At 32.4% G+C, this 27,627-nt stretch overlaps 2 protein-coding genes across 6 annotated transcripts; one reads left to right on the top strand and one right to left on the bottom strand.

The window, feature by feature from the left end:
- Positions 1 to 7,509: 7,509 nt before the first annotated feature.
- SLK2 (SEUSS-like 2) lies at positions 7,510 to 15,480 on the top strand. 2 transcript variants are annotated; one of them, XM_028202050.2, is made up of 11 exons: positions 7,537 to 7,620; positions 8,485 to 8,573; positions 8,690 to 9,492; positions 9,675 to 9,806; positions 10,685 to 10,733; positions 12,240 to 12,454; positions 12,544 to 12,612; positions 12,898 to 12,998; positions 13,434 to 13,527; positions 13,627 to 13,696; positions 14,276 to 15,480. In XM_028202050.2, the coding sequence occupies exons 3-11, from the start codon at positions 8,866 to 8,868 to the stop codon at positions 15,121 to 15,123; spliced, it is 2,205 nt and encodes a 734-aa protein (XP_028057851.1). In that variant the 5' UTR covers positions 7,537 to 7,620; positions 8,485 to 8,573; positions 8,690 to 8,865; the 3' UTR covers positions 15,124 to 15,480. The 2 variants fall into 2 exon arrangements, with proteins under 2 accessions (XP_028057850.1, XP_028057851.1); XM_028202049.2 differs by having other exon boundaries at positions 7,510 to 7,620; positions 8,485 to 9,492.
- A 3,119-nt stretch (positions 15,481 to 18,599) lies between these two features.
- Positions 18,600 to 25,758, bottom strand: LOC114261753 (F-box protein At4g00755). Of its 4 annotated transcripts, none has more exons than XM_082882363.1 (7): positions 25,469 to 25,747; positions 25,265 to 25,360; positions 24,174 to 24,361; positions 22,589 to 23,002; positions 22,311 to 22,489; positions 21,555 to 21,673; positions 18,600 to 19,019 (listed from the first exon to the last, which is right to left on the bottom strand). In XM_082882363.1, the coding sequence occupies exons 3-7, from the start codon at positions 24,298 to 24,300 to the stop codon at positions 18,878 to 18,880; spliced, it is 981 nt and encodes a 326-aa protein (XP_082738489.1). In that variant the 5' UTR covers positions 24,301 to 24,361; positions 25,265 to 25,360; positions 25,469 to 25,747; the 3' UTR covers positions 18,600 to 18,877. The 4 variants fall into 4 exon arrangements, with proteins under 4 accessions (XP_082738489.1, XP_082738490.1, XP_082738491.1 ...); XM_082882364.1 differs by having other exon boundaries at positions 25,265 to 25,344; positions 25,469 to 25,711; XM_082882365.1 differs by having other exon boundaries at positions 25,265 to 25,289; positions 25,469 to 25,708.
- Positions 25,759 to 27,627: the final 1,869 nt, after the last annotated feature.

The raw sequence follows: 27,627 nt of genomic DNA, 5'->3' as shown, positions 1-27,627 counted from the left end.
CACTGCCATGGCTAGGGATTGAGATCTGGGTTTCTTTTTCTCTTATTTTGTTTGGTGTTTGGTTGTGTGATAAGTTCATTGATGCTTGATTGTGGCTTACCCTCTCTGTGGTTGAAATCTATGTTTTATGCTAGACTTGCTCTATTGTCAAACTTTTATGATCAGCGTCTGCTTTGCAGTGCGAGCTTTGTGTCTGGATATTTCCATAGTTTTTCTTCTGGGTATTTCTTTGTTAATTTTGACTTTGTATGGCGTAAGTTATTTTGGTTGGATGGACTCATTCTGGAAGTGTCGTTTGGCTTATCTTAATGGAAATTTTCTCATGTTCAAAAAAAAAGAAAAAAAAACGATGTTGCTTTACCAAAAAAAATTTAAAAAAGAATAATGAGAATATGAATATAAATAATTGTAAAAAAAGGTTCTCCCTAATTTCATATTTGTAACATGGCTATAATTGTTAATTTACTCAATTATTTAAGATTACTTTAAATAATTTTCTATGCATCCACACATTGCACATTCTGAATTGCGAAAACTGGAATAGTCAATTCAACTATTGGGTTCTAACCAACATATAATAATAATAATAATAAATCAAACATTCATCACAACTTTATCATATTTAATTATAGTCAAAAAGATTGTAGAGTACTACTAATCCCAAAAGGAGAAAAGAAAAAGAAAAAAAAGAAAGAAAAAGAATATCATTATTTTGAACCCTAAACCCTATCTTTAATGCCAGATAAAAAATAATGGAGACAATCTGAATGAAATTACTTGTATATTTCATCGGGAAAAAAAGATATGGAACTATAGTCCTCTAAAAATGGACAAGCGTGAAGAGATAGAAAAGAAGGTAATCTCTAAGAGCATCTCCAAGGGGATAGTTAAACAAGTCTTGTTAGGCATTTTAGTCAATGTAAGTCTAATTTTGAGTTCCAATGGGCTAGCTATTGGGTTAGCTACTTTACCATCCTATTTTTTTTGTGGCTACAATTGAAGAGCCCTAGAGGCTCTCCAAACAATTATGTATGTATATATTTTAGATTTTTGTATATTTATGTCTTGGATTTGGGATTTTATATATATATTATATATATATGTGTGTGTGTGTATGTAGCAATTTTATATGTTCTTTCAATTCTGTTTGATGAATTACAGAATAACTTATTTTGTATTTTGTATTTTTTTTTTCTCCTCATTCTACAAGTTTTGTATGTTTGTATGGGCAAATTTATTATTATTGCAAATTTATATTAGTAAAATATCAACAATTAGTATTTTTTATTTTAAAAATTAATTAAGTTAGTTTAAAGGGTGAATTACACTAATAGTCCCTATAATTTGGGATTTGTGTCACTTTGATCCCTGATTTTTCAATTGTGACACATTTGACACTAAATTTTGAATCTTGTTCCAAATAAGGACAATTGAAGATGATATCATTAGATTTTTCAAGGGCAAAATCGTCAATTTGATAAAAAAATAAACTAATTTGACAAAAATAAATGTCAAACAAATATTTTTAAATTTTTAAAAATTATTTCTACCTACTAAAAATAAAATTATGTAAAATTGATAAATCTTTTAGACATTTATTTATTTTTTTACCAAATTAATTTTTATTATATGTTTGGACGATGATCATGTAAAATTAATTTTTAAAAATTAATCATGTAATTTTTATTAATTTTTATCAATTTTACATAATTTTATCATTGGTGGATAAAAATAATTTTTAAAAAATTTAAAATATTTTTTTGACATTTTTGTCAAATTAGTTTATATTTTATTAAATTGAGAATTTTGCCCTTGAAATTAAACAATGGTATCTTCAATTTTCCTTATTTGGAACAAGATTCAAAATTCAGGGTCAAATATATCACAATTGAAAAGTCAAGGACCAAAGTGACACGAGTCCCAAACTACAGGGATTGTTAGTGTAATTTGTCCTAGTTTAAATGATTAGCTAAAATAAAGAGCGTGGTTGGAGAACACAATAGCTAAAGTAATTAGGTAAAATAAAGAGTGTACTTTTTTTATATTTTAGCTAGTGAAAAGTAGAGAGTGTGGTTGGAGTTGCTCTAAATCTCATACTCTGTGGTCATGTTTTTTTTTTTTTTTTTTTTGAACTCTGTGGTCATGTTTGTCCCTTTGATTGGATTACATTAAACTTTAGTCTCAAAATTATTAATTTTGGAATTACCAATTCAAAATTATATATTATATTTTGTGTCTAGAATCCCCAGAATTAAGAGAGGATTAATAGAATCTTATCATATGCCATGCTTGTTTAGGATCACTAGATATGAACTACATAATGTAATAATTATAACTAGTGGTAAACCTGTGCTATGCATAGAATAAAATAATAAATTTAATTATTTTTTTTAAAATTAAGTGATTTATTATTATTTTTCAACGTTACACTTAGGGTTGAGCAGAAAAATCGAAAAATTGCAAACCAATTCGATCGAAACCAAACTGCATTCTTTATTTAATATTAAAGAAATTAAGTACTGCTAATTACAAATTATAAAAAATTAGCATTATTAATTGATTACTTGAATTTTATTTATTTATTTTTATTAAATATATTCTAGTCTAATCAACTCAAAATTTTTATTTATTCAATTATGAAAAATATTCCTAATACGAAAAATGTAGTGAATATGTATTCACAGTTAAATTTTGATAGAATATTTTTTCATTATCACTATACTTACCCTAGTTAAGTCTATTTGTGATATCATACATGATATGCTTAACTCAATATAATAATAATATGGCATGTATCATGTGGTAAATATATTCCATACATTGGATTGGCTTCCATTAAAAGTAGACGTCTTATAAGTAAAATAGTATAACTGTTGAAGTTGTCCTGAAGAATGTGCTAGGTATAATGTTAACTAATGAAATTGATAAATTTAGAAATATTAATCAAATCCAAAACTATGTGTTTATCTCATCAATCACACTGAAACAGTTATGTTAAATAAAATAACATTACATTAAATTAAAGTAATAAAGTAAAAAAATTTGAAATTTAGTTTCTTCATTATTTATAGTAAAATCATATTATGCTATAAATAAAATTTAAATTTATGAATGAATTTAATAAAAATTAACTTTAATTTGTAAGTACATTTTTAATAAATTTGTTAAATTAAAACTCGTGTACAGACTTATTTCTTAATTTTTATATGCGCATGCATGGGTTTTAACTTTTTATTCTAAAATTTAACCTTTCATAATTGAAAAAAATAAATTAATTAAAACCTTGTCATAACAAAGAAATTAAATTTCAAATATTATCATTCTATTACTTTAATATAATGTCATTTTACTTAGCAACCTTGGGATTGAGTAACATAATCATTGAATAATGATTAATTTGGTACAACTCATATTTTTAGTGTAACATTTAAGAATTAAATTTTTTGGGAGGGTAAAAAATTTAGTTTAAAATTTATTTTGAGTGGTGTAAGCTCATGGCTAGCAATCATAATATTTGTTGAAATCCAGATTTCTTAGTTTTGATTTTATAGTATATTACTTCATGTTTCTTTGCAATTTTCATAAATAAATAATTTTTGTGAATGTATTTAGCTCAGGTGTTGATTCAAGTAGTAGAAGCTAGACTAATTATAAAGGTATTATTTTAATAAATAATTCTAGTCATTATTTTAAATTTTTGTGAATGAATTTAATTTGACTTCATGGTAATTTGAAACTTCTTAAAATTTAAAAAGGAACAGTTTCATGTTAATAAACTTATGCATAGGTTTCAATATTTATGCTATGAATTTTGCTTCAATCAAAAGTTAATTTTTCATGAATATCTTCAATTTATAACAAGAGGTTATAAATTAATTTGCAAAAGTTTAAATGCTAGCAAAAAATTATCATAATATACGTAATATTTTTTATAGCAAAAACCAATGATTAAATGAAATATGTGTTTTTATATTTTATAAACTCAAAAAATTAAAAACATTATCTACGTTTATGCATAATATTTTTTATTAGACTTATTTATTTTAATTATTTATTTAATTATGTTTTAATTTATTTGAAAGAGAAAAATATAATCCAAAATTTATTTTGATGATTTATTTAATTATATTTTAATTTATTTGAAAAAGAAAAATAGAATTCAAAATTTATTCTGATAATTTATGTAATTATGTTTTAATTTATTTGAAAGAGAAAAATAGAATTCAAGATTTATTTTGATGATTTATGTAATTATGTTTTAATTTATTTGAAAGAGAAAAATAGAATCCAAAATTTATTTTGATGATTTATGTAATTATGTTTTAATTTATTTGAAAGAGAAAAATAGAATCAAAATTTATTTTGTCCCATTATTTCTCACATAAACTTTTATCCTAAATATTGTTTGAATGTATTTAATATTTGCTTAAATCAGGAGTTCATTTCAACCCAAAAATAATGCCCAAACCAGAGGTTCAGACAGCCCAAAACAAAAGTTCAAACAACCCAGCACAGCAGCAGGCCAAAAGATTCAAATGGAAGATATTCAAATTAGTAATGATGAAGTGGAAGATATTCAAATGAATACAACGGGTATAAACGGCTATAAGTTTCATTATATATACCAAAACCTCCGATGTGAACAAGAGACATCAACTACAAACAAGTTACAAAAACTAGAAAATATTCTTTGATCTAAAATCACTCTCATCTATTTTCTGAAAAATTTTCTGAGAAGTGTTCTTCAATTTTTGTTTACATCCTCTCTCAGAAATTATACATTAAGTCGTATAGCTTTAAACCCACCTTTCCTGTGTGAGGATTACAGAAAAATCAAAGTCTTATTTTTATATATATCTTTGAGAGATAATTCTTGTAACTTTTTGTGAAAACAAAAACATTTTCTTTTCAATTCTGTAAGAGTGTAGAACTCTCAGTGTTTTTTTTTTGAACTTATAAAGTCTGTGTAAAATTCGTGGATGATTGCTTCATCTGTGAAAGAGTTGCTAGCACTCTACGAAGGTAGAGAATAGTGGAAAATCTCAAGTGAAACTTGAGGAGTGGACGTAGGCCGAGTTGAAACCGAACTACTATAAATTTGTTTGCCTCTCTCTCCCTTATCTCTTTATTTTATTTAAATTGCCATAACTATATTTTATATTTTTATTGTGCTAAAATCATTAATTGACATAGTTGTTAGAACACTTGTTTTAATTATTTTTATTTCATTAACTATATTTATCTATTGTACTAGTCATAATTTTTATTAGAATATTATTATTTTTATTTGTAAAAACCTAATTCACCTCCCTCTTAAGTTGCCTTTTGGATAAGAATTTATTTCTAAAAAAATTAAAACTAAATATTTTTAATATAAAGAATTCAAAAAATATCATAATGTAGTATATCCATGTGTATACAAACATTACCACATTGATAATAAATCAGAAAAAATAAATGTGTTTTGAAATTAATAACAATTCAAAATTTATTTTCCAAAGAGTGGTGCTACACACCAATTATTATATTAACTAATATATCAACACATGCTATATTACAATTTTAAAATTATAGACCCCACTTATTATACAAACTATAAAAATTTAAAGTAAATAAAATTATGTCACATCATCTGTTAGTACATTAATTGCTATACCAATTGGTGCATATAACTTTATTTCTTTTGAAATTGAAGTGATTTGATAACTATTACCATATGAATAAAATAATTAATTATTAATTACATTTAAAATATAATAACCAATGATTGAATGACATTTGTATTTATGTATTTCATAAATTCAAAAAATTAAAACATTTGAGTTGAGAGTTTCAAGCTCAAAGGCCTAACAATGTGGTTGGGTCATTGGGAAGAAAAGGGAAAGCGAAAACTTGTCTTGAAATAAATGAAAACACATTTTTTATTTTAATTTTTTTGAAAATTTGAAATTAATTTTTTGAGAAAAACCTAACCCATTCAGGTATAGGGGTGATAAACGAATCGAGCGAGCCGAAAATTAGTTTGATAACTTTAATGGGTTTTAAAATTTATTTAAGTTTGGTTCATTACTTTCAAACCGATCTCAAACGTGCTTTTTTCAAGCCGATCTCGAATAATTTAATATTTTATATAATTTTAGACTTATTGAACAGAGTCGAACGAACAATTAGTTGTTCAAACTTGGTTTAACCTTAACAAGCTCTAAAATGTTTTAAATTTTTTAATTTTTGTAAGAGAAAAAATAAAATGATTAGGATTTGAATTTGATATTTTCTCTTATTTACTTTTTAGCCTTTTTTTTTTGTGTAACTATTTTAGTCCAAACCACTTATGCCAAACATAGCCTGAGTACATAAACTTCCATAATAGGGGAGAGATAAACTACCACAAAAAGTATCAAATTCCTCTCTATAGAAGTTGAACTTAAGATCTTACATCATAAAAAGTGTTACACAACTACCAGACCAAATGTCTTGGTTAAATCTCGATTAATTCTGTTTGTATATTTTTGTGAGTATATATATCATACTGTTTGTCTAATTTAGTGGGGGGGGGGTAAATTAAACTATTATAAGAACAATAAAAAATATAATAAACCCCATAATATTAGCATAATTATTTTAATATCTCTTTTAATAAGATTAAAATGATAAAAACTAATGCAAAAAATGTGTAAATAGAAAAATAAACAAAGTGAAATATATAATTCAATGTATAAAAGATAATAATATAATTTTTCTGTCCATACACAACAAAATATTGGTAGAAAAATGTTGTGTGAAATCTTAAAAAATAATTCAATATAATAAAAGTAAATTACGCTGACTTTCCTTAAAATTTAGAAAAAATATAGCAAGTCTCAAAATTTTGATATAATTACATTGACTTCATTTCTTAAAAAGTTAAAGTAACCAAAACTAATACAAATTATATAAAAATACAAATACATAAGATAAAAATATCTATTTCAATGTAAAAAAAGATGATAACATAATTTTTTTTATTCATACAACTGACGAATTTATAATGAAAATGAAGAAAAGTGTTATAAATTAAAACTTGAAGAAAATCTAATATAATTATGTCAAATTTGTGAGAGGTCAGTGTAATTTATCCATATAATTATGTCAACCTTGTAGGGATCAAATGTATTTTCTCCATATTTAAGGGGTTAGTGTAATTTACACAAAAATAAACTAGACAAGAGAAAGTAGAAGATTTTATTGGATGGAGCAAGGATACGAATGTTGACTATAGTCATTAGCTAATTTTCCATATGTAGTCCTACCCTGTACGCATCTCCACCTTTCCTTTTCTAATCACACCAATAAACACTCGCCACGTAACCCCTCACCCCTCGACATCGCGTCGCCACCGCGCGATCTTTGCACCGATCTCTCACTCCAATCATTTCGCGAGACGTGTCCCTCAAGCCACCGGCTATAGTCGGTCCAATAGGGTTAGCCACCGGTTCAGCCGGTGAACCTCCTCTGCAATTCCCTCTAGATATATAAAAGGCCGATCCAACTCTCTCTATTTTTCTCTTTCTCTCTCTCTCTGTGATTCGTCTCCGAAGAACGCGTCAAGAAAAATTTCTCTTCAGCTTCTAGTTCTAAGAGGTTCGTAGTAGTTGTTATCTTTTCTTTTTAATTGATTCAATTTTCTTGCTTATATATGAGTGTGTATAGTTACATATATACAGTACAATTGCTTTTGAACTATGAAACTCCCAACTTTTTTGAGTATTGAATTTCTATTTCATAATTCTTCGATCTTTGAAGTTAAGTTGTTGTTTAGTCTTCAATTGATGACGAGTATGTTGTAGATTTTCGTAATTACGCACTTGATTCGAACAGTTGTTGAGTTTGATCGCTTTCGAGATTCCCAATCTTGGTGATAAAGTTTGGAATTTGATTTGTTTAATTGAAGAATTGCATGGTATTTATTTGTTGATTGAGTCGTTTGTTAGCTATTACGACGCCTGAGTTTAGAGAAATTTTGCTTCTTCTGCTTTTTCTGAGTGTTAATGTATCCTAAAATTAGGGCTTTGTAGAGACAATTGGGGATTTATAGTTTTTGATAAATATACGCTGATTTAAGGTTTCTGGTTTGTTTTTATTCCCGATTTTGGCATTGCTTGAGTTGTGTTTTGATCTGGAGCTCTTCGTGTTTGGTTTTTAACTCATTAGTTTCTGTTTGCTATGCTTACCAGTTGATTTTAGATCCCTGCAAAATTTCCGACAGTTAAATGGATTAATACTTTTAAAAATGTTTAGTTCAGTGAAGAGCTTTTGAAATTTCTGTTTTATTGAGATAATTGGCTTACCTCTGGTAGTTGTAACTCTTTATCTGGTTTGAAGGGGTGAATTATTATATTGAACTGCGATGTTGAGGAATTTGAAGTGTAGTTGTAGGGGTCTTCTTGAGCTTAAATTGCTGTGTCCATTGAATAATTTTTTAATCCTTTTATTTTAATGTAATAGAGCTGCTAAGGGCCGACCTTGGAGAGCTATTTAGATTTTGGTCGCCAGGCTGCAGTGCCATCTATGACACCTTCCCGGGTGGCTGGAGGGTTAGTGCATTCTTCTTCTAGTTCTGGCATATTTTTCCAAGGAGATGGGCAGTCCCAGGCTGTGGGAAATTCTCACTTGAGTTCATCTTTTGGAAACTCATCAAATTCGATTCCAGGAGCTGGACGTTCAAATCTGGCGCCTGTTTCTGGAGATGCGAGTAATACAGTCTTGAACAGTGTGGCGAGCTCAGGGCCAAGTGTGGGGGCAAGTTCGTTGGTTACTGATGCGAACTCAGGGCTTTCAGGAGGTCCCCATCTCCAGAGAAGTGCCAGCTTTAATACAGAATCTTACATGCGCCTACCTGCATCACCCATGTCGTTTTCATCCAATAATATAAGCATTTCAGGCTCTTCAGTTATGGACGGCTCCTCTGTAGTGCAGCAGAGCTCCAATCAAGACCCAAGCTCCCAACAGGTGCCACAAAGTCAGCAGCAGCAAGGGGCTTCCAGTGCTACATCGTTGCCCACGTCAAGAATGGGCCAAGTTTCACTTCCCCCCGGCCCACGTGTCCCTGGCTCTTGCATACAGGATCCCAATAATATAGCCCAGCTGCAGAAAAAACCCCGATTGGATATCAAGCAGGAAGACATTATGCAACAGCAGGTTCTGCAACAACTACTGCAGCGACAGGAATCCATGCAATTACAAACCCACAATCCTCAGTTGCAAGCTTTAATTCAGCAGCAGAGAATGCGGCAACAGCAGCAACAGCAGCAACAGTTTCTGCAGTCTATACCACCAGTGCAGCGAGCCCACATACTGCAACAACAACAACAGCAGCAGCAGCAGCTGCAGTTGAGACAACAACTTCAACAACAGGGTATGCAACCTATGTCTTCCATAAAGCGGCCCAATGATAATGGTGTATGTTCTCGTCGGCTAATGCAATATTTATATCACCAGCGGCAACGACCCCCTGTGAGTTGATTTCTTGTTGACTACATCTAGCTTATTTATTCTTTCTCCACTTTGGATCTGTTCAGACATTTTCCTGTTTGTTTGGCTATAAACATACTCAATCTTTGTTCATTTAGATACATAATTTTGATTGAGCTCTATGTTTTGGCATGACTTTGTCATGGCACTATTTAATTTAACAGACCCATACTATTGCCTACTGGAGGAAGTTTGTCGCAGAGTACTACTCCCCGCGTGCAAAGAAAAGATGGTGCTTGTCATTATATGATAATGTTGGTCATCATTCACTAGGTGTTTTCCCCCAGGCAACCATGGTTAGTTTCTTTGTTTCAATATATGATTTGCATGCATAATAAATTAGGCTTTCAGTTGATAAGACTAAATGTATGCACATTTATGATTTGATTAATATTGTTATTCTTGTCATTATATAGTTAGTTTCTTTGGATCTATGCTTCACATTCTTGCTTTATAGAATTAGAACGGGATGAAAAAAATGGAGGAGAGCAATAGGAGTGTTGCTTAATTGTAGAATTCCTATTAAGTTGAAGGGAAATTTTTTTTTGGATTGCTATAAGACCTGCTTTGAAAATGAGTGTAACTAAAATGAGAATATTGAGATGGATGAGTAGTGTTAGAAGAAAAAATAAAATAAGAAATGAATACATTAGGATGAAGTTAGATGTAACACCAATCGAAAATAAAATGATGGAAAATCATTTAAGATGGTATGAACATGTGAATCATAGAGCAGATAATGTACTTGCAAGGAGAAGTGAATTAACTCACGTGGAGAGGTAAAAGAAATATGGGAAGCCCAAGGAGAATAAGTGATGAAGTTGATGAGAAATGACATGATTAACTTCAATGTAACTGAGGATATGACTTAGAATAAATTGAAGGAAATGGATCCATGCAGCCTGATCCCAAATAATTGTGATAAAGGCTTGTTGAGCCTAGTTGAGTATACCTACTTAGTAATTGTGGCTAAAAACAATATGGTTCAATGCTATTAATTAAATTTGCTAATTGCACATAAATAATACCTGTGCACGCACATGCCTATGCTTTGATTTTATGATGCATGTCATTGTGCAATTCTTCAGTGTTAGTCTTTATTTTTCTCTTCACATACCTAGGTTGGCATTTCTCACAAGCAAAATTTCTTAGGTGTTTGTCCTTTCGTGTTCAGGATGCTTGGCAGTGTGACATTTGTAATTCAAAATCTGGAAGAGGATTCGGTAAGTGAATCTTTTTTTTTTTTGTTGGGGGTTGAATAGTATGTTTTGATGTTTTTCAAATCTCCTTTCGACTCTAGATTCCATATTGTTGTTTTTGTTAAAGGAAATCTGGACATAGATATTGAGTTGCTTGTGCTGCATTTCTAAAGTAAGATGTTTTGCTCATTTTGAATTTTAATAGTAGTAATTGTGAGCATAAGTAATAGTTAATATATGACCGTTACTTGCATTGAGACCTTGGAGTTACTCGGACCAACCTGAACAAGCCCGTATATGTTTTTGTTGTAGATACTCTTTACTCTCTCACCAAAAAAATTTTTTTTTGGACAGCAACAAAGAATTTTATTAAGCACAAGCAAGAAAAAAAGAGAGGGACGAGGAGTCCTCGTACGATGAAAGAAGTCAAAACAAAAAAAGGATTTAATGAGAAAATTCTGATCACTAAAAATGGCAAGCAGCAGCCCAATCCCTAGAAATCAAGAAAAATGTAACTTTAAAAGGAGGAGACAAAAGCCCAAAACAAAGCCAAATATCCGCCTTATCCCATAAAGATTCTGAATCTGACTCATTTCTATCAAAGATCCATGCATTTCTCTTCAGCCAAATAAACCAAAAGATATTTAAAACAATACAAGACAACAATGTTTTGGCTCTCTTATTGCCGCCAAACCCTTCAAACCTAACAAGAAGCATGTGTGTGCACTCTCTTGGAGCAACCCACTGATTATCACACAGACTAAATAGACACTGGCATAATAAAAGAGCCACTGGACAATGAAGAAATAAATGATCTGCCCATTCCAAATTCCTCTTGCACATCACGCACCATTGAGGACAAAGAAAGTGATTAGGCCTTCTCCTTTGGAAGAGATCATTAGTCATGACACCTCCTTTCATTTTATGATGAACAACTGCTTGCCAAATTTTCTTATGAAGAGGAAACACATATTTCAATTATGATTTGGTGATGTTGCCTAATTACTTGGTGTCTTAATAATCATGTTAAAATCTTTATAAAAGTTTATATTAGTATTTTCTTTGTTTGGTTGTATTGATTTTTTAGCAGCTCTTCACCTGGTTGTGCTTGGTTAAGGTTTCAGCCTTCAAGAACAATACCTTAATGATCTGGTTACTAAGTTAATTTCATACTTTAAACTACTTGCAATCATTACATGTTACGATCATTACATACCTGTACGTATATAAAAACCACTTAAATTAAGAGCTTTTCATTGATGTATCTCCCTTTTGTAATGATGAACCATTGTGTGCTTAGATTGTAAGATAATGTATTTGTGTGGGGTTGTTACACATCAGCTGAATGTGAGTCAGGTTTTCATATTAATCAAAAAGAGGTGCTTAGGCCTTAGGGCTTTGATTTAATGTCATTTTTTGTGGTATAACTAATTTTGTTTTGTAACTGAATTGTTATAACCTTTATTGATCATATTAAGTATATGAACCTAACTCATTTTACCTCCTTTTTTTGGCGGTGGATGTTGACAGAGGCAACTTTTGAAGTACTCCCTAGACTTAATGAAATCAAATTTGGAAGTGGTGTCATTGATGAGCTTCTATTCCTGGACTTGCCACGTGAATGTAGATTTCCTTCCGGAATAATGATGTTGGAGTATGGGAAAGCAGTTCAAGAGAGTGTGTATGAGCAACTTCGTGTTGTTCGTGAGGGTCAGCTTCGTGTTATATTCACCCCCGATTTAAAGGTTAACAAAATACTATGTGATGTGAAACTATTGTTGCCTTTTTATTCTATGTATAACCTGCTTGCACTTCCCTACCCCTCTCTTTTCAGATATTGTCTTGGGAATTTTGTGCACGCCGCCATGAAGAACTTCTTCCCCGTAGGTTGGTCGCACCACAGGTACAAATTTGCATTCAACCTCTTGCTTAAAATTTTGTTGCCCTTCAGGTTCAAACTAGTTGTGTATCTATCAGAACTTAGTTGTCTTGAAAGTTTCATTCTACTCGATTGTTCACTTTTTGAAGCTCTTTTTTCTTTTTTTTCTTTTCTTGTGCAAACCATAATTTAATTTAATTAAATTGATTCAATAATTGTAGTCAAATGATTTTTTAGCTAATTGACTAAATAACGGGATGTAATTTATTTATTTTTTACTTCAACTGATGAAACAAACTTACTTTGCAGGTGAATCAACTGCTACAGGTTGCACAGAAATGCCAAAGCACAATTGCTGAAAGTGGACCTGATGGGATTTCTCAGCAGGATTTACAGACAAACAGCAATCTGTGAGTTAATTAGCAAAATGTCATGTAGTTTTTTTGTATGTTATCGCCTCAGAATCTCTACTCCTATTTTTCAATCTTGTGTTCTGATAACTTGTGAACTGATAATTAGCAAAGCCTTTGAATTCTTCTAGGAGCTTTCATGTTATTATTTATTTTTCTGTGGTTTTATTGAAACTCTAGAAGTATGACATAATAAGTTCTGTCGCTAGCTTTAATTGTAAGTGTATTTTTACTACCAATGACACTAAACAGAAGTATTTTTTGGCTACATGGGAATGAATTATCAACTTTAAAATTAATACTAGTTCTTTATGCTGTAAAAGTCCAATTCTTCTTCTTCTTCAGAGTGCAAGGAAAATGAATAATTGGCTTTGTTAGGGATGAAATGTCATTTGATGGTTGTATTTTGAGTGATTGAAATGCTTCCTATATCAGGGTTGTGACAGCTGGACGTCAGCTGGCGAGGACATTGGAGTTGCAGTCACTAAATGATTTGGGATTTTCAAAAAGATATGTCCGGTGCTTGCAGGTAAGTTTCTGTTTCTCAACCTGCTTTTCAATCGGAAATTGGCCTCTTTTTAGTTTGGTTTTTAGGTTTTTTATTTTTGTCCACCCTGACTTGTACCAGATATCTGAGGTTGTCAATAGTATGAAGGATTTGATGGATTTCTGCCGAGACCACAAAGCTGGGCCAATTGGTAACTACTTTATTGCTGTTATGCTAGCTGGAAGATTTATATTTCTTAATGGTTTTTTTATATATTTTTTATTTTTTATTTATATGTTTTTTAGGTATCTATATTCTCATAGCTTCTTCTTCTTCTTCTTCTTCTTCTTCTTCTTCTTCTGTGCACATGCATGTGTGCTGGCTCGTGTGTTGAAGTGTAGTTTATTATACTACAGTTCATTTGTTTTATCTTAGGCTCCATTTGAATTGCAGGGATGAAAGACCAAGAATAGGAATTTTAAATGTCATTCATGTATTTGGAGCAACTAGGAAATCTGTATGGAAAATGACAATTTTAAATATTGGTCCAAGGTTGTAATATTCCTGTTCTTGAAGAAAAGAGGAAAGATTTGTGGGAAATTAGGAATGATATTCTCAATTTATATAATGTCTGGGTTAAATTTCCATTTTACCCCTCAATTTTTTTTGGCATTCAAATATAATGGCCACAAAGCACACCCGATAGTTCTTTTGTGAACATAATACCCAATTACCTCATTTATGTTACCATCATTTTACTTGGATATCTGACATGAATACTCATTTGCAGAGGGCTTGAAAAATTATCCTCGCCATGCTACTGCTGCGAAGGTCCAGATGCAAAAGATGCATGATATGGAGCAACTAGCAACTATTCAGGGTCTGCCAACTGATCGAAACACTCTGAACAAGTTAATAGCATTGCATCCTGGACTAAACAGTCCGATGAGCAATAACAATCACACAATTGGCCGGGGAGCTTTAAGTGGCTCGGCACAAGCTGCTTTGGCGTTGACTAACTACCAGAACATCATGATGAGACAGAACTCGATGAATTCAAACTCTAATTCACTTCAACAGGAAGCCTCATCTTCCTTAAACAACTCTAACCAGAACCCGTCTTCACCATTTCAAGGGGCCACTTCTCTACTTCCAGGAACTATGCAGAATTTACCAGTTAGCGGCTTTTCAAATTCCCAACTCTCTCAGCAGCAACGGTCACTGAATGGTAATAATGGCTTACCGCAACAGAGCCATCCCCAGCCGCAGCACGTGATCCAGCAACTGCTTCATGATATGAACAGCAACAGTGGGTCTCTTTCAGGGCAGCATGGTAATGGAAATGTGACGAGGAATGGATTAGGGTTTGGAAGCAATGCCACCTCAGCAGCCACTGCAGTCTCAGGAAGTGCTATGGGTGGTCCTACACCGAGCAGAAGCAACAGTTTCAAAGCCGCTTCGAACAGCGACTCCTCTGCAGCCGGTGGCAACAACGGGTTCAACCAGAAACCTCCTGATTTGCCACAAAATCTTCATTTGTCAGAGGAAATGGTGCAGGATATAGCCCACGAGTTCACAGTAAATGGGCTTTTTAACAGTGTTCTCGATGATAATATGGGTTTTGACTGGAAGGCATGAGACACATGCATTGGCCGATAATCGACTTTCATTTGGTGAGTGCCTCGGAATATATCCTTCTTGTACAGGGTTTATCTGGATTAGCAAACATTTGTTTTTTTTTTTTAAATCTTTTTCTGTTTTTCCCTTTTACAATTTGATCTTTTTTAATTATGGAGTTTGTTGTGATGTCAAGCACTTGTACTCCGGTAGGTGTTCAGTTTTTCTCTCTTTTTCCGTTTCTTTTTTATTTTTTTTTCCTGTGGTGTTTTCGGCCGCCAAAGTCATGCAAGTGTAATCTAATGGATATAAAACTTACGAACAACTTCTGTTTCGCCGTAAGTATGGTATTTTACATCTTTCATTCCTTGGTGTTCAGATCTTATGATTCAGCTAATCAATTAAGCTGTAAACTCTGTTTATGTTTCTGTTTCTGTTTTGGGTAAGCTGTGTTTCGGGCACCGTTTATTGATTCTGCTGGAAGGTAAAACTGGAAGTAAACTTCCTGTGGTTCAACAGTTTCGAGAGTTTTTGAAATGCCAGCTTTTTGTCAGAGAAAAAGTAATATACCTTGGAGGTCGCTTTTAGTTTTCTTTGTTGTTTCATTTTTTGGGCAGTCAAATAAATGCTTGCTATTTGCAATTTTTGTTTTGGTCAACTAACAATTGACTGACAGATTAGGGAATTTGTTACAAATGAACAAATCAGGTGGCGCTATGTTTGGTTTAGTTTTTCAGAATTTGCTCTTTCTTTCTTTGTTCTTTTTTTTTTTTTTCTTCTGAATTTCAACAAATAAATCTAACAAAAATAAAGATATTTTAAAAAACTTAAATATTATGTCCCTCTCAAAAAAATAGAACGAGAGATTAAAATAATGAATGTTTTAATTTCGCCTTCTTTTTTTCTCACCAAATAATGAGTGGTTTTACTAATTTTTTTTATTACATATAACATTTGCAATTTATGTTTTGATCAATTGACAATTAACTAACAGATAGGGGAATCTGGACGATTTGTTGCAGACAAACAAATTAGAGGGGAAGCTGGTTATATTTCTGAAATCACTTCACGAGGATGTTATTTAGTATTTTTTATTAAGGAAAAAAATATGGGGTTGCAAGGGAAGCTTCAATTTGTACAAACCACTTCGCTTCTTTTCACACACATAATGATTTTTTTTATTATATTTTTATTTTAAAATAAAATTACCAAAATATCCCTTTCTTCTTCAATCAAAACACTAACCCTAACCCTAATCCTAATACCCAACACAGTCCCTTTCCCTCCGGTCGTTAGGAATGGCAACGGGGCGGGGCGGGGCCGGGGATCACCCTCCTCGTCCCCGATCCCCGATGGCAGAACTTCCCCCTGTCCCCATCCCCGACGGGGAACCCACTACCGCCCCCGCCCCCGCCCCCTAACGGGGATCGGGTTTCCCCGGCCCCAAAAACTCCCCGAGCTTCAACACCAGAACAACAAATCACAGATTTAAATTTTAAAAAAAAATTACAAATCTAAATTTACAGAGAGAACAACGAGAGAGATCTAAATTTACAGATCTGAATTTACAAAAAAAATTACAGATCTAAATAATAATCACAGATCTAAATGAACAACGAGAGACAGATATAAAGTTACAAAAAAAAATTACAGATCTAAATAGTAATCACAGATTAGATCACACACACACACACACACAGAGACATATCTAACAGAGAGACAGCGATGGTGGTGATGTTGCCGTCGGTGAGAGAGACCAGCGGTGGTGGTGATGTTGCCGTCGGTGAGAGAGACCAGCGGTGGTGGTGATGTCGCCGTCGGTGAGAGAGAGGGGGGGTCGGGGCCAGCGGTGGTGGTGACGTCGCCGTCGGTGAGAGAGAGGGGGGTCGGGGCCAGAGAGAACAACGAGAGAGAGAGAGAGAGTTGAAATGAGAGAGTGAGAGATGAGAGTGAGAAAGAGAGAGATATTAGAGTTAGAGATAGAGAGTGAGTGTGAGAGATATATCAGAGTGAGTTAAACACAGATTTGGTTTATTAAATATACGGTTTGGTTTTGTATATATATATATATATATATGGGGTATAAAAGTAATTTCACTTCGGGAAAATTCGGGGATAGGGCTGGGGATCGGGCCGGGCCGGGGCTTAAACACTGATCACCGTCCCCGGCCTGAAACAAATCGGGAATTGATTTTCAGATACCGTCTTCTCCCCGCTGGGGGTATTTTTCGGCGAAAAACCGCTTAAATCGGGGTCGGGATCGGGGATCCCCGTCGGGCCGGTTTCAAATTGCCATCCCTACCGGTCGTTCCCTTCCTTAACACAGTCTCTCCCTCCGTCACCTCTCCCTTTAGTCCCCCCTCTTCTTGAATCAAAACCCCTCCACATCTCGTCGCTCTTCGCTCACTCACCCTCCCCCACTACTCCTATAACCCCTTACTTCATGATGCAACACCACCGCCGCCGCAACTCACCCCTTCACGACCCTCAATCCGTGGAGAGAGAGAGAAATAGGTATCGTGGATCCTAAATCTGAGAAGAAGACTCATTTTTTTATCATTCGAACTACCAATATAGAAAGAATCGCCTCCATTCGGAAATCAACCATCGAACCAATGAATTTGGTTCGACCATCAACATCTGAACAAAACACATTGGTTCGACCATCAACATCTGAAACCCCCTTTTCGCGAGAGAGAGAGAGAGAGGAAGAGAGAGATGTGGGGTCACGGTAGTGTCGTCGGTGGGTGAAGGAAGGGGTGGGTATGGCGACTGGAAGTGAAAGTGAGGTGATAACGGTGGTGCTGCGTCAACGCTGGTGAGGTGTGTGGATTGGGAGTGTTGGAAAGTTATGTGTACGAGGATATAACTGGAATTAAAGTGTGTATTGAGTAATTTTTTTTTGTTTTATTTTATTTCATTTTTTTATTTTTAGGTGTGTGAACTAGGAAGGATGTGCACAAAGAGGAAGGAGTGTGCAAATAGAAGCTCCCGGTTGCAAGACAGTTCAATTTTTGCACGTTTGGTAAGACATTATTACCCCCAATAATAAAAAATAAAAATAAAGAAATGGGGGTCAATCAAATCATAGAGGTTAAACTTCTAGATGAGTAGCGCTCTAGGCAATGAGGGTGTTTGTTTCAGCTTTTTAAAGCCAACTTATGGCTTTTAGCTTTGAAAAAATCATTTTAGACTGTTTGGTTAAACTTATTTCAAACAACTTACTTTAACTCAAAAAAATTGATTCTGAAAAGCTACTCACCCCTTACTTCTGATTATTAACTTCTGCTGTGAACATGTTAATTTATGGTTATACTCTTAAATTTTTTTATTTTTTATTTTTTTAAAAATAGAAAAAGACTCAAATGGACTATAAATTATTATTATTTTTTTTTATGAAAAATGTAGACAAATAAAAAATAAAAATTAATTAAAAAAATTATTTCACAGCTTATTTAACAAACTCTACTCAGCAACTTAAATCTATAATCCAACAGTTACACCAAATAAATTAACAACTTCTGATTAAAGTCATAATTTATAATTTGTTAAGCTATAATCTATAAACTGTTTTAACAGCTACACCAAACGGGACCAATGTTCCCCAAAAAGAGAGTATTGAGTTCCACCCAACTGTTCAAATAAAAAGCTCATCATCAGAATAGTCATCATCGCCAATTACCACTCTTCCACTCCCGAGTAATGTGTTCAGAATCATTCGCTCCCAATGCCTCACATTTGCAGCGGGCATCCGGAAACTAGAGGGTTCACTTGCCTACCCCTCAGGAGCTCTGGTTGGTGACTGGCAATGCTCAGCCCCATGATAGTACTTCAACGTGCATCTTCCCGAGGGACCATGAATATCGACATCAAATCCCGAGGAGAGTGGTCGTCCGACAACTTGAACATGTGAGATGCTGCAAAATCACAACATCAACAACATAACCAATAAATTGATCTAACTACTAATTCCGACAAGTTACATGGGATCAAAAAATATAATTCCGACAAGTTACATGGGATCAAAAAATACTAAAGTTTGACCTTTGTTTTGATTTATGCTTATTCTAAGGCGATTGGCATCGTCTAAAAAGAGTTTATTTGTCATCAGCTAAAAAAAGTAAAATGTCACATCAATTGTTTGACATACAAAAAAGGTAATGTTTTTAGCAATTTTCCAAATACATTAGCATTTTTAGCTTTTAAAAAAGTTAAAAAGTTGTTTAAAAAGCCAATCCCAAGCACCCTTTAACAACAATTCACAACCTTAGAGGAACTTGAAGTAAAAGTTGTCACCTATCAAATTGAGTAAACCTAAATGCACAGAAGATTTTGACAGATGAATCGAAGGGTGAGTCCCACATATGATGGACTCCACATGTGACCCATTGTCTCACACCTGAGTTTGTGAATCTTGTGCGTTCATAGCACAACTGAAACGCAATCACTAAACCCATATACCTGAGGGCCAAGACTTGATCCTTTTAAGTTTTGAGAGAGTGGAAGACGAGTGCATTGAGATTCCTAGATTCAAAGGGCAGAAAACGCAGGGGCGAAGCCTACACATATTCTTTCCTTTCCCTAGTCTAGATTATAGCTAACTACAGGAGAAGATATGTTAGTTAACAGTACATAAAATGCACAAAAAATTGAAGTTATGCACAACAATAAATTTCTAAAACTCATATAAGAGTAAGTCAACCTTACAGTGCTTTTTACAAGCTTGACTTTAAATTGGTTTGCGTAGGCCAAAAATAATTATACACGTTGCATTTTTCTACCACCAAAAAATAAAAACAAAACACAAGCGTATTTGATAATCATTCCGTTTTCAGTTTATATTTACAAAAATTTTAAAAACTGTCATAAAAACTTATTTGATAATTTTTTTAATTTATAAATAATTGTCTCAGTTTATAAATTTGAGAAAAAAACGTAAACTCATTTTTGAGTTTACGTTTTCAATTTTTAATTTTTTTTTTCAAATAATTTTTTTTCGTTATTTTTTTTCAATTAATTATTTTTTCAAATATTTTTTTTCCCAATTAAATTTTTTTTCAAATATTTTTTTAATTATTTTTTTTTCATTTTTTTTCAAATAATTTTTTCTCAAATAGTTTTTTTTCAATTAATTTGTTTTCCAATTAATTTTTTTTTCAATTATTTTTTTAATTAATTTTTTTTTAATTATAATGTGTGTGATCTCATTGTCATAAATAATAAAAATAAATATAAATATTTTAAGCCTAAACAAACATATTTTTTAGTTTATGTTTTTAATTTTTTTTAAACATTTTATTCAAACCAAACGCGTTTGTAATTTATGATTTTTTAAAAATAAACAAAAACCAGTTGATAAAATTTTTATAAACATAAACCAAAAACGAAAACGTTACCAAACGCTACCCAAAAGATTAGGCTAACACAAGCTGATCGAACGGTCCATATATATATAATATAAAATAAAACAAATGGGTCAAATGAAAAACAATGAAAATCTGTGATCATGCCATTTGACCTTGTTTGTTCAAATTTTGATGAAAAAATTTGACAACAGGATGATCATGTTAGTGCCTAATATGACGGTATGGCACATGTCTAGATTTGTATGCTAGATCGAGCCCAAAAATAGGGCGCTCAGATGGTTATATGAGGTCAACCTCATGATAGTTTTTTCCTTCATATGAGAAACTAATTTGCAACCAATTGCTTTAACAGTCTTCAATTCTTCTTGGCAATAAGCCTACGAAGAATAAGGAGAACAAATAAAGATAATGAGTTCAAACAACTATCCTTCTTACTCTTACAGCAACCATAACGCAACAAAGACTCTAAAATAAATAAAATATATATAAAAAAAAAAAGAATTTAAGAAGGCGAAAGAAGTCAAATAAAACAATGATGTTAGAACCCAAGAAGTATAGTCCAAACCATTAACTTTTAGTAGCCAAGTGTCATGGACCCATGTCTCTTGAAAGGGTTGCCACTTGCAGATAAGATCCCTGGGTTGGGTAGTCTTTCAGGGGTTGACCCTTTTGAGAGGTCTGGACTTGTAGTAATATCAAAGCAAGTTGAAGTGCATCACAACCTTATCAACTGTGTGGAAACGATCTTGGTCATGCAGCCTTGTGTTGGGATGACCGTCTTGTGAGGTGCATGGGTCTGTGACACAAGGGTTTCATCTGAAGGGTATACAATTACTATGCATCATACTTCGGTCTAACCTAAAAATTCTTCTTTAGACAAGCCTAAAGGTGTACCCTCACAGATCTGTTCATTCAGATCATAAATTTTATAGGTTCCTGGACTCTCTTCTTTAGATGTAGCTCCAATCGTATGGACACATTCAAACACTAAAATTTATCTAGCATGCTAATGCATCACAATTCAATCCATTAAAAGAAATCACGCTCGGTACCAATAAATAGTAGATAAAACTGCAAGGAACTAACCATATATAAAATAAACCATCCAATTCTTGTCTCTGTACTCTGCCCAAAAGCTCTACTTGCAGGATTCCACCAATGCAAAGAACAGGCTCTGGAAGCTTGAATTTTTGCAAGCAATTCTCCTAATATCCATGAAGAAATCATCTAAACATTTTAGATTTTGAGATAATTCAAAAATTCACCAAAAATGCTTGAAATATCAAAAAGGAGGCCTAATTAGGACCTCAGCTTGTTCCAAATATAGCATCTTGATGATGTAATTTAAGTTTGCTTCAGTTACTGTATCTTAAGCTTTCCATGTGATCTTTTCTATTCATTTAATTTGACGTAGTTGCATAATGGTAGACATGTTTTGTAATTTTTCCTTACTTAAAACATATCCAGCAATGAATACGATACCACAAAAATTGATAAATATTCGAAGCTTCATAGTTTTTACTCAGCTTGACAAAAAACAAATAACGATAAATCTTTTTTGCCACGCCGACTAAAAAAATTCATACCTTTTCCTCGGCTAGATGTGTTGAGCAGAGAGGAGTTATGTTCATTTATCATTATCATTCCAAGTATTTACATACAGGTGTTATTGAAGAGCAAAGATTTGAAAGTAAAAAATGCACTAGATTTTTTCCCCTTCTTTTCGCCCATTTTTTTAGTGATTAATTTTGTTGACCCCAAGAGATTTACACACAACTTTTCCTTCCTCCTACCATTGCCTTCCTACAAAGAAAAGAAAATGACTCCACCTCTCCCTCTTACCTGAGCCATTGGAAATTCTGGTGAGGTATATGTCCATTCGAATGCATAGTCAGGTGACTCACGACCAGCTTCAAACTCATCTCTGAAGTCACTTCCTATTTCCATTGAGGATCTGGGACGTCCCATTCGAAATCGCACAGCCCTTGCTGAATATATAGGAAATCCGAACTGAAAATATGCTGATAAGAAAACATACTTTTTTTGTGAGTAAATAAAATAAAATGAATCGGTGTACAAAACAAGTACAGCACGAGTGTAAATGGAGTTACGAAAATAACCTTGGAATGGTTGTACATGGATTTCAGTGATGACACACAACTTTGAAATCAACTTATAGTCTAATATCTCGGGAACTGTAGGATCACTTTCACCTTCGCTTGACCAGTATGAAGCTCTCTGTTCAACCCTATCACTTGGTTCCAGAGTATTTTGAATGCTTTCTTCAGGATAATTATCAGTGCTGGATGCAAAAATGGCCTCTGAAAGGCAATCTTTTCTCACGAAAGAGGTAAGACCACGAGCTAAAAAGGCATAGACCCTATGATCCCTCTTCAAGTATTCCCATTCCATAGACTTGTCAGGCTTGACTACTATGGGTTCTATCGTGTTTTCCACTTCAATAACATGGGCAAAACTTGATATTTCAGGAAACAGTCTTAGACAAAGCTGCTTCGAGAGGCTATTTTCAATCACTGCATGAGATTTTGAACCCAAATCAGAAACAATCAATAGAACAGATAAAAATAAAAAAATAAACTTCTGTTGTATTCTCTCTTTTTATCAAATCAACAAAAAATCAGTTATCTGGGTAGAAAATGGAAGAACTTGTTCTGTAACTAAAAAGTGAGGTAGTGTTTGATTTAGGAGAATGAAGACTGAAATGGAAAACCGATTCCCATGGTCGGTTTGTTGAAAAGATAAAAAATGCATTCCAAATAGAATCACCATTCCATTGGGAAGTCAAGTAATAGCCATTCCATTCCTACCCATAATCATTGTAGTGAAACACTACCTCAGTGATATTTCAGGAAACATTCTTTAAACAAAGTTGCTTCAAGAGGTTACTTGCAAAGTTGCAGTCAATGCTTGAGATTTAAATCCATATCAGAAACAATCAATAAAACAGATAAAATAACTTCTGTTATATTTTCTCTCTTTCTCAATCATCAAAAAATAGTTATCTAGGTAAAAGAGGGAAGAACTTGTTATGTAAAGTGAGGTAGTGTTTGGTTCACTGTAGAATGAAGGTTGGAATGGAATGCTCATTCCGTCAAAGCAACCATTCTGGAATGGAATGGAATGATCACTGTAGAATGGGCGGTTTTGGTGGCCTGTGAAATGTACATTCCAAATAGAATCACCATTCAACAATTCAAGAGAATGACCATTCTATTGGGAAGCCAATTAATAGTTATTCCACTTCTGCAGAAAATCATGCTAATGAACCAAACACCACCTAAGTGATTTGTAATAGGGCCACTTACTTTTATCACTAACAATACAAGAAGTTCAAAAAAAAATTTGTAGACCAAAAAAAATAAGGCATAGGACAGAAGCCAATCCATTCAAAGGAACAGCACCCAAGTAAATTATGAAAAAAAAAAAAAACCATCCAATTGAGTAATTGTTCACATGACCAAAGTAATCTTATAAACCAGGATTCATAAGTGTCCTAAAACCTAGATTTTGAAATGGAACACACAATTGTATGGATTGGAAACATTTTTGACATTAGAATTCATACAACAATGCATGAAGCCCAAAGAAAACTATGACATATGGGGAAAATATATATAGCGAAATCAAAGCTTTAGCTTAATGAAAATTGAAGCAAAGCCCTATAATTTGCAGATGTGAGCTCACCAAACCGGCGCCAAGAACTTGAAACTGAACAGACACGGATGAGATCTGACGGGTCCTTTAAACACATGAGAATATTCATAGACGTGTCAGGTCCAAGCCACTGTAGGAAATCTCCACAACCCTCCATTTCAAGCTAAACTATTGTAATTATACCAAATAAATTGTTGATGATCCAAGACTTCTACGTCCTTAAAAAACAAAAACAAAAAATATATATAAATAAATAAACTATTAATACTGCAAAAGCACAATAAAATGAATATTAAACGGGAAATGCTAATGACAATGAGTAGCAATTGATGTGTGTAAAAAAATATGTAGAAATGGCTAAAAATATTTTGAAAATATCTGAAAAATACAATGAAATTCTAACTCTTCTGGTATTATTTCCACATTTTAGCATAACCCATATTAAATTAAGCATCTAAAGAAAATGACAAACATAAAATTTCAAAAAGATTAAAATAAAAAAAATAAAAAAAACACCAAATAACATTGCAAAAGCACAATAAAATGAATATAAGTAAATCAAACATTTAAAGAAAATTACATATAAAATTCCAAAAAAATGAAAGGAAAAAAAAAACCAAGCGAGCATCTCCAATGTATTGCTATAACAGCTGCTAAAGTCATAATATGGCAGCTTGAGCAAAAATTGCTTCTCCAATGGCATGCTATAGTAGCTGCCAAATTTGGCAACTGCCAAATCAAGTGCCAAACTTGGCAACTACTTTGGCAGCTGCCAAATCTGCCAAGTCACCAAAAATGAAACTGTTTTCTTTCTTCCCTCCTTCCCTCCTTCCCTCCTTCCCTTTCCGTTGGGATTTTCCAGAATGCATGAAGTTTTATATAAAAATATTGAACAAGAATGAACAAAACAGATTTCTCAAATAATAATTCATCAAAAAATGAACAAAACAGATTTCTCAAATAATTCATCAAAAATTGAACAAGAATGAACAAAACAGATTTCTCAAATAATATTGAACAAGAATGAACAAATCAGATTTCTCAAATATTGAACAAGAATGAACAAAACTGTTTTCTTTCTCAGATTTTTCAAAATATTGAACAAGAATGAACAAAAATACCTGGATTTGATGGGGGGCTAATAATCTGAAATTAATTTCTCAAGAATGAACAAGAATGATCCATTAATTTCTGAAATAATCTTGAACAAGAATGAACTAATATTGAAGAAGAATGAACATAAATAATCTGAAATTAATTTCTCAAATAATCCATTAATTTCTCAAATAATCCATTAAAATCTGAAATAATCCAAAGAAAAATACCTGGATTTGATGTCGATCTGAAGAGGGTTGAAGAGAGAAAACAGTTTACCCGAAGCTGCAGTTGATCCGATCTGATCCGAAGCCAAAGTTTATCCGAAGCTCTGATCTTCACCCAGATCTTCACTCTGATCCGAAGCTCTGACTCTCTCTCCGAAGCTCTCTCTCTCTGTCTCTGAAGTTTCCTCTCTGTTCTAGATGAAAATCTGTCTTGATCAAAACATAAATGTTTATTTTTGGTGTAATAAAGAGCCGCTGGGCTCGTTTGGTTTGTTTAACATTAAAAAAAAAAAAATTGAAATTATTTTTTACAAATAATGTTTACGTATAAAAATTAAATAATATAATTAAATAATGTTTATTTTTTAAATAATGTAATAAAAAAATTGAAATTATTAAATTATTTCTTATTCTGGTATCGTATAAAAATTACGTAATTAAATAACGTTTCGATTTTTTTTAAACAGATGATTCAAGCAAAACTGTTGGGAATAATATTTTTTTTTTAAACAGATGCTTCAATTTCTTATTCGGTCGAATGTTTCAATTGAAATTATTTTTTTAAACATATGTTTCAATTTTTTTTTCCAATTTTTCATTTTTTTTAATTTTTTATATTTGTCTAGTGGTTAATAATATAAATATATAATTTTTTTAATAAACAGGTAAAAAATGTCACAAAAAACAAAAAATAAACAAAAATAAAATCACAAAAAACTTATATCCAAACAACACTTACAAAATTGGAGGGAAAGTTGGTTGAGATTTGCCAAAAACAACAAATGACCATTGGAGCACCATTGCTATAATTTGGCAAAATAACACTATTCATTGCCAAATTATAGCAATAACAACCTCAATATAACAACAACCATTGGAGATGCTCTACATCCTTAAAATTTAACAATTGTATTAAAAACATTCTCATCTATGTTGTATAGTGTACACACAAGAAAAATATGAGATCTAACTAATCGTTTAATCATATGAATTAATACCAATCATCTTATAAACAATTAAATTCAAAAAAATTACATTTTTTCCCCTAATTGAAAAAACAAATCAGCATGGCAACCAAAACCAAGATATAGATGGATAGATCTAACGCAATACCTGAAGACAGCAGAGATGATAACGAGGAGAAAGACAGTGAAGCAATTTCAAATTCTGAGTAGAAATTAGATCTGAAAGTTGTTTGATTTTTTGGTTTTGGGTTTTGCAGATTAAATTTGTTTAATACATTTGTGAGTATTATTGATTGAAAAGAAGAGGATAATTGTATTCATTTGTTTGATTGTGTACACTCCAATTCAATTACTCTGCAAAGAGACAAAAAAATTGACCCCTGAAGAAAGTGAAAGAAAAGAAGCAAAGAAATTCCAAGAACAAGTTTTTATTGGTTGCGTCTGGATGGTGAGTTTCCATCGTGTTGTGTTCATGCGAAGCATACACGTGTCCTCTCTTATTGAGTAAAGCTTATCAATAATGATAATGGTGGGTGGTCCCTCCATAATGAGTTGGGTTTTGTTTTCATATTGGACTTTGCTACTGGGAGTGGTGGCAGCGTGCCATACGTTTAAATCATAAAAAAAATAATAATAATAATAATAATAATAATTTTTTTTTTACCAATAAAAAGCCTCCGTACATGACTCACATGACTTTCACTGGGTCTTAAGCATTTTTGTTTCATATTTTTATTTTGGATAAATTATGTTTTGTCTGTTTGACTCTTTTATTTTTTATTATTATTTTTAACCTTTTTTTCTTACTTTACCATTTTATGTTTTAATTTTTTTTTAATTTACTTTAAAAACTAATTTGTATATAAAATTAGATAGAAAATGATATATTAACAAAAAAAAATATTTTATTTTGTATATAACTCACATATATTTTACATTAATTCTAACTTCAATATAATAATATATTTTAAATGTTATGTAATGATTAATGTGATTTTTTTTTTTAATTTTAAAAGTAAATTGAAAAAAATTTAAAACATTCACTACTAAAAAAAATGGTTTTTGCGACCGTCACAAGCCGTCGCAAATAATAAAAATATAGTCGCAAAAGACCTTTTGCGACGGCCCATGCGACGGCAAATGGGGGTCGCAAATGTGGGGGTGGCAAATACTTTTTGCGACGGCAAACAACGGTCG

Source organism: Camellia sinensis, chromosome 8, assembly GCF_055761805.1.
Source record: "Camellia sinensis isolate YWXY chromosome 8, ASM5576180v1, whole genome shotgun sequence".
NCBI lineage: Eukaryota > Viridiplantae > Streptophyta > Magnoliopsida > Ericales > Theaceae > Camellia > Camellia sinensis.
The sequence above is the reverse complement of the archived record's forward strand: the minus strand, read 5'-3'. Positions and strand labels throughout refer to the sequence as shown.